General features: G+C 43.6%; 1 protein-coding gene across 3 annotated transcripts in view; it reads right to left on the bottom strand.

Moving 5' to 3' along the window:
• MTM1 (myotubularin 1) overlaps window positions 1-12,525 on the bottom strand; it is a 100,580-nt gene that overhangs the window by 50,670 nt on the left and 37,385 nt on the right. For all 3 annotated transcript variants that reach the window (XM_039249891.1, XM_039249892.1, XM_039249890.1), the window contains 2 exons: window positions 7,751-7,861; window positions 3,815-3,916 (listed from right to left, as the gene is read on the bottom strand). In XM_039249891.1, coding sequence (XP_039105822.1) covers window positions 3,815-3,916; window positions 7,751-7,861 — 213 coding nt within the window. The remainder of the gene's footprint in view (window positions 1-3,814; window positions 3,917-7,750; window positions 7,862-12,525) is intronic.

Below are 12,525 nucleotides of genomic sequence, written 5' to 3' on the forward strand. Positions count from 1 at the left end.
ATTTGGAACCTAGCTCTCCTGGCCTCCATACTCCATTTCATGGATACAACAGCAAGATTACTCGTCGCCTCAAATGCTTACAATAAAAAAAAAAAAAAAAAAATCACTGAGGTAATCTGCCGCTGGTTTACCAATTTCAACAATGTTAACAAAGTGATATTTTTCAAGCTGGGCCCTTTGTATTGTTCAATGCCATCAGGCTTAGATTAGGGCTTCCAGGAAATCCCTTTCTGGCACGCTCTCACATTTCCCCTGTGGCAGTTTGCAAACTTTTCTTTCCCTCCTGTCTCAGAGGAGTAATTGTCCCTTTTCCTTTCCAAAACTGCCCCACCAACTGGGCTTCACCACGTCCCCCTCTGCCTTCCCCAGGATCCTGCTCCAGAAAGATCCCTTCTCTCTCTTGCTTTTAAAAGAAGCAAGGCTCCTCTCCTCCATCCCCAAATACATTCATTCACCTTTCTCAAGTTCCCTCAACCTGGCTGATTCCACTTTGCTTTTTAAACACCACCCACTCTTTCATTAGATCCTTACCGACTGGCTTCTGTCCCCTCACCAGGGCCACTTTTCCAGATTCAAAGAAGTTGGGATATGGAACAGTTCATATCGGGGCTACACACGTGTCCTATCATTTGTGTCACATCATGAATGGGACGAGGTAGCAACCACTCCTCATTTGTGCCGTCTGCTCCCTGACACCACCCAACACAGTGCCCTGAAATGAACTTGAGGTGGCTGTCGACTTGAAGAGCAGGAATGGCTATTCCAAAAGCCATGCTGATGGGTGATAGGTTTTTATCTGTATCTTGTATTGATTCGGTGACTAGTGTAACTTTTTTTTTTTTTTTAAGCTGACTTTTAGTGGTTAAAACTTAGAGAATGTAATTTTCTAATGCTTTGTATAAGCAATCCGGCTCACATTTTTTCTCAAGTTTGCCACTTTACTGACTTCCCAAGGAAGAAGTACAGATTTCTAGCATAGGTACAAGAGCTATGGCTAAGTACCACAGACCTGAGGAATCGACCCCTCTGGGCACTGCTCCAGTGGCGGCAACCTGCGATCCTAAGGTGCTAGAGCTACATCCACAACGTCCAGAAACGCATCCCATTCATTTCCATAAAATGGATTTTTCCTTCACTTTCTACTAGCCCTGAATTCAATAACAAAGCCATCATTATACAACTCCCAGGCAGAAGTCATTATGCTGAGGTGAGAGAAATAAAGGCTGATTCCCGCCTTGATAAGCCCACAGTAGAGCAGGAGGCAGGCAATTACTACATAATTATTACGTAAGGCAGACTGAGGTAAGTGCTCTAATGGAGGGACCTGCAAAGTCTAACAAGTGAGAGGCTAGACCAACCCTACAGGGGCCAGTGGGGGGTGCACAGGGTATGTATAAGGACTTGGGCTGAGCTAGGAGGTGGAGGATGGGTTTTAAAGAGACAGGAAGCCTGCTGATAAAGGGGACAAAAAACCCAGAGTCCCTGCTGAGAAAGCTCTATGTATAATACCAGAGGAGCGCACAGTGGAGTGCAGGGTATAAGCCATGGGAAGTCACTGAGGGTGTGTGTGTGTGTGTGTGTGTGTGTGTGTGTGTACACGAAGAGAGTGGGACATACCTACATGATCAGAGTTCCATTTAAAAACAACTGTCAGCAATGTGTACAATAAATTGGAAGGAGAGAAAGTGAAAGAACAGAAGCCAGTGAGGAAGCATGGCTTAAAACAGGAAGCACAAGTAGAAATGGGAAGAAATACACAAGAAGCAGAACCTGTAAGATTTGGAATGGATGTGGCAATGGGAAGCAAGGTAGGGGGACGGAATAAGACAGTTGACTTCAAGCTCTCGAACTTCAGCAAGTGAGGATCCTCCTGACGAAGGGACATGTAGACTGAAGAGCAGGCCTGCTGAGCTGCAAAGAGGTTGGGGGAGACAACAAGCTTGTGATTCTCATGGACTTCCACAGTAAGATGTTTGAGAATTAGGCCTGTTAGATTCACTGGAGGCCAGTGTTGGGGATAGATTTTGAAATCACCAATATGGCAGTGACGGCCTACAGTATGGGACTAAACAAAACCATCAAGGTAAAGTGAGTAAGTAAGAAGGTGTCCGAAAGGGGACCACCACCAAGATGGTCCACCAAGGAAAAGACAGAGGCAGTGGAGACTGGGACAGGCAGTCAACATGGCAGAATAACACAGAAACCAGGACTTGCTAGAAGCGGGTGTGCTCAAAACTGGGGGAATATCAAACAGAGTAAAGACTGAAGTGAGCCACTAGATTTGGTTAGTAAAAGGTCTGAGTTCCAAGAAGGTACCTGCAATAAAGGTGGTTACTGAAATGGGCTGGAGCAGTGAATAAACTGGAGAGAAAAACAGAGTAGAATATTCTTTCCAGAACTTTGTATGGAGACATGAGATGGGACAGTAGTTTAGGAGAAAGCTGGTCTAACACTCAACTTTTTAGGGGAGTAAACCCCAAAAGAAAGAAAAGATGCCAGAGAGATGGACTTATAGGAGATGGACTGGGACCCTCAGCTCCTTCAAACCTGCTATGTGAGCCATTCTTTAAATTTCTGATATTTTAGGGCCAGATAGGCAAAGCCCAAGACAGAATACACTCCCAAACTGAATTTCGTGGATTAGACTTAAATTCGCACTTTCATATTCCAAAGATGTGTTCCCATAAAACTCTATTTGCCCTAATAAAGAAATGGTTTCATTTTTAAATAGGTTTTCAATCCCACATTTAATCAAAATCTGAAAAAAGGCTGAAAATGTGTTCAACTCTATATCATTACATTTGAATCTGTAATCAACACATGACTCATGAGGAGTTCTTCATATCTTTCTAGACCTCCAGTCTTTGTATAATTGTCCCTTCCATCAACCATGAATTTCCTTTGGCCAAAACAACTGCTGATGAAATCTGGGAAGAGAGGAACCTTGTCTCACTAGAAAAAAAACATCTCAGGCCTCTGTTGCCAAAAAACCCTAAAAGACAGCCTCAGGGAGAAGGGCTACATTACAAATGATCTCCTTCAGGGGCACCTGGGTGGCTCAGTCAGTTAAGAGTCCAACTTCAGCTCAGGTCATGATCTCACAGTTTATGGGTTTGGACCCAGAGTTGGGCTCTGTGCTGTTAGCTCGGAAACTGGATGGAGCCTGCTATAGATTCTGTGTTTCCCTCTCTCTCTAGCCCTCCCCTGCTGGCACTCTGCCTCTCTCTCTCTCTCACACACACACACACACACACACACACACACACACACACATTAAAAACAAAACAAAAAACAAATGATCTCTTTGATCCCCTTGTCTCTGCAACGGCATACCCATCCTAGACTTGAAGTAAAGGCGCGCGCACGCGTGTGTGTGTGTGTGTGTGTGTGTGTGTGTGTGTGTGTGTATACTTTATATTTATATATAAAGAATCACTTCCTTGCTCTCCCCATAGCAGGTGTTTGCCTCCAAGTTTGTAGAGTCGAGCAGGGCAGGAGGAGAGGGGAGAAGAGATGCAAGCCAGGCATGATGAAGAAAGGCAGGTGCCCACTATCCGCCTCACTACCAGGGTGAGCCAAGGCTGGGGGCACCCTGGGAGAGAGTGAGCAGAGGCTTCTCAAGGTGACATTTCAGTCCTCTGGGGCGAGCCATCCCACACAGACTAGCAAAGGAGAGGCCTGCTTCCCCTGGTAACAATTCGATCATCTTTAATAAACACCCTGGAGTACGTATCATGCTGGGAAGTGCAGCACAGAGTAAATGAAAGAGGACACCCAACAATCTCCCGGCGCTGGGGAGAACCCTGGAATTTACCAGACTGTGGGCCAGGGGAAAGGCGTATCTTGTGAGAATCTCAAACATATCCCTTCTGCTGTGGCCTTCCTGTTTCAGCGCGAACCTCAGGTTCCTCATGTCCTAGGGGGCAGAGAAATTTGACAGATCAGTCTTCAAATAAAGTGACATTCCTTAGCAAAAAAAAAAAAAAATCTATTCAACTAAAGGAGTGAAGATTCACTTACCTGAAGGGGCAATTAATCTAGATTACTAAAAAAATCACTTTGCTTTGTGTGATATTTTGAAATATCCAGATTAAGAACACCTCAAAATACTCCCCATCGCAGTCACGAATGTAAAAAACAAAGCAACTAGTGCTAAAAAGAAGACAGAGCTAAAATCATTTTTTAACGAGAAAAATCACACCCTGCCTTGCACACCCTCTACTGTGTCTATCTGCTTCAACTGGCTGCTGCGGTATTTTCATTACAAAAGAGTGTTTTATTCATAGAACTTTTCAAATGTGCACCTGCTATCACATGTAATCTCAAAATTGTCAAACATGTCAGGAAGACACAAGAGCGCTCTCCCTCTCCTTCCTGCTACTTTCAAGTCTCATTCTAACAGTTCAGGAAATGCTTGGCACTGTAAGCGCTCACGCGAGCAACAGTATGTATCCTTCCTATTGAGCTGACTTGCACAGAGTTCTACATAAACCACAGTTAAGGTTCCCTGTGCTTCCAGGAACTAAAAATCAATGCTCAAACCTGGATTTTTAAAATAGCTTCCAATATATAGCTCTTTGGTAAGAAAACCTTCTTTTAAACCAAAACCAAACCAAAAACGCTCCCTTAAACATCAAGTTGTATTCATGTAACATCCTGTCTTATTTTCAAAGTGAGGGGCTTTAGGTTGTTTCTTAAGTTGATCATGGTGCTGTGACCAAGTGATGGCCGAGCACTAAACCCTGGAGTACTTCACCTTGGACATCATTATCTTTATATTTGTTTCAAAGTGCTTTTTCATTTATGATTTCAGGATCACATTTAAAGCTTCCTAAGTGTTTGGCATGAAGGACTAGCAAGTGCCTTGCCATACAGGAGACATCCCAGAATGCCACTGGCAGCAGAGGCAGTATAAAGAACAGACCCTAAGACCTCTAATGAATGACCCAGGATTGCTCACTCCGTACACAGATGGCATCCGCCGGGCTTTGCCAGCTCCAGGAGTCTGTGCTTTTGTTTTTAAAAGCATGTAACTGAATAAAATCCAAAAACCAATTCACAACATATTCCAAGAAAACTGGGATATTAGCTGTTGGCTCATGATGCAAAGAAGAAATCAAATAAAAGGGAATAATCATTTCACTGGGATGACATGCTCTGAAAGGGTCTGCAACCGAGCCACGAGCATAGCACTGGAGAGCCAAGGATGGGGCTGAAAGACCTGTGCAGAACTTTCTTCCTAATGGCCCGGGGTCAAATGATAATGCTGGAACCTCATTGCTCTTCACCACTTGGCCAGAAATTAGACCATTTCTGGATAACCATTTATTTTGATCTATCAGTGATTCAAACAACTACTTTCACTGTGCCAAAGCACAAGTTATTCAAGCAACTTCTTGTTGTCATCTGATTCAGATGTAATTAAAGGACAGAAAGAACTACTACCTCATCTTGCCAACAAGAAAATTGAAACGGAAAAGGCAAATGACTCATAGGCGGCAGCTAACCAAATCTGCAAGAGAAATATGAGCAGATCCTAACTGGTAAGTTCCACCTGGTCTCCTTAGAACACGACTTGCTAGGGAAGGGCACCCGAGAAAGAGGCTTGTGGCAGAAGAACCTCATGCTCAGACCCTCGGCCTGTTTTGACAAGTGGGTCACGTGATGATCCACCAAGCCTCGCGGTAATACATGAGTCCAAATAAACATACCACTACTGCACCAACAACGAGGGGCTGATTTATGGAGCCATCGTTCCCATAATGCTTTTCTATGGAAACAACACCCATCACTGCTGACCTCAAAATACTACACTGTCTTTAAAGCAAGTAAACAGGGGTGAGGCATGGAAGAAGAGAAGACGTTCTGTGATGGTAAGGTTTGGCCTGTTCCTTTCTTTTTTTTTTTTTTTTTTCCTTAAGGCCCCAAGGTGTCAGCAGGGGCTGGTGTGGTGCCTGGGGTTAAAAACTCACATATTCAGAGGTACCTTCTCCTCTGCTGCTAGATGACATCTACTGGGACTTGCATCCCGTTGTGAAAGATGCTACCGGCAAGCTGAAATTCTCACACGCGGAGCCAATAGCACCAACTTCGCAGGGCTCAGAACTACCTGCGTCAGTAGAGTAGCAGCCGGACGATGCTTCTTGATGCCAGCTGGAGCTGACCTCTGAGAGACACGAGCGTCCGGCTTTATCCCAGCACAGCAGGGTCCCTTTCTATCACCTTGGGGTCTGTTCTGAAAACATGGGATTGGACTCTCTTTGGGCTGAACGTTAATACCAAGAAACATATACGTGTAACATTTGCAAGTGATGCCTGGTGAGCTGTTCCTAAATGCTTTGTTTTTATAATAAACAGTCAAAGGGGGGAATGTGCTCTTATTCATTTTGGGGGGACTAATATTTAAATACAGAATTCTTCCTACTGATAAGGCAACAAATAGGACTTAAAAGTAAATCCTTATATTTGGTATCTCCCTCTCTCTCTGACCCTCCCCTGCTCACGCTGTCTCTCTCTCAGAAATAAATTAAAAAACATTAAAAAAAAAAAAAGTAAATCCTTATGTTTCTAAGCCCCAAAGTGAAGACAGTAACTGGGATCATAAATAAGGCATTTAAGGTAGCTTTGATTAAAACAGAAACCAAAAAAAGTCAAGGTGGGGAGTGACAGAATTCCAGTTTGGGTCTAATGGTGACATTATCTTTTGGTTTGTGATGGAGTGCACTAGTCTTCATCTTTTATCAACTGGAGGTAATAAAACAAATGTACCATATTCATAATCAAAACAAAATCATAGGATATTAGTCTTAAGAAATCACAGTGCCTGAGCAAAGGGTACATCGTCCAGATCTACCTGTGAGAACCACTGGGACAGATGACCTCCAAAACCCTTCTAGCTCTTTCTGGGGTTGGCCATTATTCTCTTCTATTCTGTTATTATTCTATTTTATTATTTGATTCAGACTGTAGTCTTCTGATCCTTAATACCTGGAAAGGAAGTTTTCTCACCAGAAGGTTTATCCTGGTTTTTGCAAAATGATCATCTCGCTGTATTTGGATCCCAACCTTGCCATTTGTTGGGTGATCTTAGCTCAGTTACCTAATGCTTCTTATGTGCCTGCTTCACAACTATAAAGTGGAGACGCCACTGTCCATCTCTGAGCATTGCCCGGAGAACTAAATGGAAAGCACCTAGCACATGTTTGGACTAACATAGATGCTCACTAAAGCGTTACTATTACCAATGAGTGAATTTGTTACCATTAAATCCCTGACACCCACCATGCCAAAGCAACATGATAGGCCACTGCCTCTGAAAACTAAACAAAAGTTAGAGAGGTTGTTAGGGGCACATCCTGTTCAGAGGGTATAATCTCTTGCATTTCTCTCTCCTTTCAGGGTGTGAAGACGTCCAGCTGGCAACGCATCACATAAAGGGACACCAGGAGTAGACTCAGGCAAGGACTACAGAGTGTGAAAATTCTATCTATAAGGTTTTCTTCCTATTCAGTCAAGCTGACAGAAGAACAGGTGTTAGTCCTCGCACGTGGTGACAACAGCATGTCTCTTTAATAGGAACTATTTCCCCAAGAGATTTTGGAAGCTTGATCCTGAGGAAAGAACCATTCTTTCTAGGACCTTAGATGAACAAGGGTCTTTGGTTATTTTTTTTGTAAACCCCCATTGACCTTTACTTATCATTCAACAGTAATGTGTCTTTTTTCACACAAGAAAGTACTGAATCTCTTACTTTACAAGTAATATCTAGACCATAGGAATTTTCTCCTCTACTTGTCGCGCCTCCCATTTTTTCAATTCTGGAGATCACACCCAGAGGAACATCAAGTATTAGAGCAGAATCCTGTAATGGACAAAAACGCAAAAGTCAGTATTTCTGTCAGTATCATTAAAACATCAAAAATGTCTTTTTAAAAAAAACATACGCTTTAGGGCACTTTTACCTTGGCCCTTTTACCACTTTTTATAAACAAAAATATGATATAGATTACACATGAAAGAGCGAGCATTACAATAGCCAGTTACACAACCGAATGCATCCCCAAACATGTGCCACTGTGCACTACCTCCAGAATAAAGACTAAACCCCCAGGCACACACAATTCAAGGGCCCCACAGTGTCACTTCCAGCTGGTCTCTGCAGGCCTTTCTCCACACTGTTCTGCACTCCAACTAAGGGAATACCTTCAGCGTACCGCAAGCACGGCATGGTGTTCTCTTTGCCCAGGATCTTCATCCTTCCCAACTACCAGGTGTCTTCTCCCCATGGCTCAAGCCCTGGCTCAGGAAACATCACCTCTAACAAAGCCCTGCTTCCTAATTAGAATTGACCACTTCCTCCTCTGAAGTTCCAGAACACTCGATTCAGATTGCTGCTACACCACTTGCTTCACTCTGTCTGCCAGAAATTCATAGGTCTATATTCCCCGCGCTAGAAACCAGACATCTGGAAGGCACACCTAGTTTAGGTGGGGGTGCACTTCACGAAGTTGAAGGGCCTGAGGGCATAGCCGTGCCGCTCCATCATTCCTTACCCAATACTGGGTGCAAGGAGTCTATACAACTGCTGGCAAGACAGAACCACATTAGTGAAATCATATCACAATCATCACGAGATGACAGCAGCCGCCATGCACGGAGTAACTCATCTGTGCAAGGTGCACAGGGGCACTGCAGGCGTCATCTTTCTGATTTTGTCCTCACTACCATTCTGGATGCTGGTGTAGTACTCCCGGGTCCTGACATGGCAATCAAGGCTTAGGAAATATGGGGAAGGGTTAAAATTTGAGCCAAGGTCTAGGGACAGGCATTAAAAGAGCCAAACACTCCCACCCTCTGATTCCATAACCGCATTCTTAAGAGCTTGGCCTACAGCTACTGAATGACAGGAGGAACAGCTGTATGCGTGAAGATGCTCCCTGGAGCCAGAGGTGGGCATCAGGGTGCAGAAAATTACTACTAGTCAACATGATGGACTAAGCATACAGCTACTAAAATAATTACAGTGTGTGGAAAAATAAGCTTACGTGGGAAGAAGCAGCATATAAAATACACAGACTACAGTAATATAAAACTCACATGGACAAACACAGGGAGGCATACACAGATTTTTAAAATCCAATACTTCCTTTATTGCTGTGATTACTCTGGTAATAAAGAAAATATTTTAAAGGTGCTTACTGAATTTTTGTTCTTTAGAAGATGTCCCTTTGGGGGATACAAGGAAAGTTTAAGTTTTACTTCCAATACTTCTCCTTTATACAATACAAAAATTAAGCATTTATTTATAAAATATAAATACAGCTCAGAGGTATTTAAAAATTCAAAAGGTCTAAGAATGTGGTACATCCACGCCACAGAATACTACTCAGGTACAAAAAAGAATGAACTATGGACACACACACCAACCTGGAAGGCTCTTTGGAGCATCATGCTGAGTGGATGAGGCCAATGTCCAAAGGTCACACACTACAGAAGTCCATTTAGGACATTCTCGAAGTGACAAAATTATAGAGATGGAGAACAGAGGACTGGTTGCCAGGGGTTGAGGGGAAGGAGGGTGTGGCTGTACAGGGGCAAATGATGGAGCTCTTGGACACTGGCAAAATGGCTGCTTTCCTTGACTGCTAGTGTGTGGTGACGTGACTGGATACATGAGATCAAATGTCATAGAATTGTATGCAGAAACATGAAAACATGAGTGCATGAAACAGGTGAAATTCAAGTACAGTTTTGTGTGATAAATTTCCTGGTTTTGATCAAGTAGCATAGTTATTGGAGGGGCTATAGGTATTGTACTAGTTTTCCAAGTTCCTGAGCATTCATAATTATTTCAAAATAAAAAGGTAAAGGAAACATAAGAGCACACTTATCACAGTGTAGAGAAGAGAGCACAAGTTCTTACGCTGCACAAAATTGGTTCAAAGTAGAGTTTTGGCATTTATTAGCTGAATGGCTTTGGCAAGTGATGGTACCTCTCAGCCACATTTTCCTGTCAAGTAGGGATGATTAAAGATCATGGACTTAAGCACCTGGCATGGCGCCTGTCATTTGGTAGCTACAAAACAAAGGAAGTTATTATTATGATCACAAAGACCATTTTAGCATTTGGAAGACATAACTGTGCTCTACAAAAGTAGTGGATCCGTATGCCCTCACGAGCAGCTAGAGGTCTCTTTGTACCCATAAGGAGGGAAATTTCAGTTGTTGCCATGGGGAAAGACACCTCACTACGGGACTCAAACCCAAGTGCCTAGAGAAAAGGAGATAGTACTCAGTAACTGTGTATATGTATAGCTGCATATTATCATGTATTTACTCCTCCATCCAATCTAGTTATTGAAAACATACTATCAGGGGAGCCTGGGTGGCTTTGTCAGTTAAGCATCTGGCTTCAGCTCTAACCTCATGGTTCATGGGTTCAAGCCCCGCGTCGAGCTCTGTGCTGACAGCTTGGAGCCTGGAGCCTGCTTCGGATTCTGTGTCTCCCTCTTTCTCTGTCCCTTCCCTTCTTACACTCTGTGTGTCTCTCTCTCTCCCTCTCTCTCAAAAATAAATAAAAACCATTTTAAAAGTTAAAAGTAACATAAAAGAGAAATACACTATCAGGCAGTCTGTTTAGATTGAGATTTAGGAGTGTCCGACTATATGCTTAAATGTCAAATTTACACTTATAACTAAAAATACACAGATTAGACACTAAATAAGAGTCTGATACTCTAACATGAAGAAGGCAGCAAGAATACAACCGAAAAAGTCAAAGAATTAAAAGTGAGAGGAGACCTCACTGTCCTTTGTCCTTGTATGGAGGAAACTCTAGAGCTCTGATTACCCTGACCCAACAGAAAACAGGCCACTGAGGAGAACCAGCAAGTTCTTGACCAAAGGCACCCATAGTTTAACGAGGCTACTTGCCATGTTCTCCCCGAATGACAGGTTCAAGATCAGATAACCCAGCAGGCCAAACTGGAAGATCTAGGAATAGGAAAATTAGCTTAAGTCTGTAGAAACCTGAGTTGTTACTATCTAAATATGATTAAACATTTAAGAATTCTCAAAGGCCCATTCTAACTCAAAATTCTTCATGTCTAAGGATATAAAGTAGTGGAGAAGTAAGCAGAAGAACTCAGCAGAGATGCGTGTGTTTACCTTCTCCCTTGAGTGAATACGGAGCAACAGAAACTGCACTGGACGCCAGGAACCACAGAGACAAGGAAGATGCAAGCGCAGCCTCACAGAGCCCAGGGCCCAACCCGGGAGAGAAGACACAAGGATCCAAAAAGCCCTGCCACCAGGCGGCAATTACCAAGAGCCACAAAAACCAAACCAAACCAAACCACCCACATCCAGACAAATGGGCCGAGAAGTCAGAGGTGGGCAAAACAATTTCCTATCGATTGGGTCTCATGAAAGTTCTGCGGCAATGGCGATGTTCAAGATGATCCTTACAGGATGGAATGATAGCAGCTGAGAGATTTGCCTTCCCCAAACAGGTAACAGTGACATGAACTACACATGTAGGAAAGTATGGGGATTTTGGAGAAAAAAACAAAACAAAAAAACAAGCCGGTCAGGTTTACTAAAGGATGGCAGGGGAATTCCCTGGGGAGCACCCAGGGCTTGGATCAGGGTGAATGGGATCCACAGAATGTGTTTTGAGAAGAGGAGCACAATGATAGACCAGTGTTTTCCAAACATTCATTTGGCAGTACTGAGTACTGTGCACTAGCAAGATGGAGGACTACATCCATTTCTTGGAACCCTGGAATCTAATGGTTTGGTGAAAGTTGAGAGGGTAGGAGAATCTGAGAGCCAAGTGACCTAGGTGGGAAGCAAAAGAAGGAGACAATGAGCCACTAGGGTGGTTTAGGCCCAAGAATGACTCAGATTTAGGCCCAGACGAGAAATGTGGTCTCACCAAGAGACGTGAAGAACACAAAAAGGAGTTCTGGAGAAACACTGTCACTTTGAGATACACTGGGCTGGAGGTTATGATAAATTAGTCAAGTATAGATAACCAGGAGGCAGCTGGAAACACAGAACTGGGAGATATTCCAAAGGCCCCTCAAACTCAGAATGTCCAGAACTAATCACATGATGTTTCTCTCTCCCAATTACGTCTTCCCATCTCAGTGGCTGGTGCTCCATCTACCCAGCTACAAAAGCTGGAAACCTAGGACTCATCTTTGACATCCCCTTCTCTGGTATCCCTATCCAATCTCCCACCTTTACCTCTTAAATCAGTCTTGAGTCCGTCAACCCCTCTCCACTTCTGGCAGCAACTTCTCTGGGCCACTGCAATAGGCACAGCATTCCCTTTGCACAGGCCCTCGCTCCCCTTAGAGTCTGCCCTCCACACAGCTGATTACTTACAAAAGTCAATCTGAAGCTGTATCATTCCTTTGCTTAAAGCACTTCCAAAGCTTCTCACTGCTCAACTCCAAACACCTCCATCGTTAATGGGGTCTACCAGGCCTTGGTCATCTGGCCCCAACCCCCTCTCCCTTC

Source organism: Hyaena hyaena, unplaced genomic scaffold (genome assembly GCF_003009895.1).
Source record: "Hyaena hyaena isolate Hyena2069 unplaced genomic scaffold, ASM300989v1 scaffold_348, whole genome shotgun sequence".
Taxonomy (NCBI): Eukaryota; Metazoa; Chordata; class Mammalia; order Carnivora; family Hyaenidae; genus Hyaena; species Hyaena hyaena.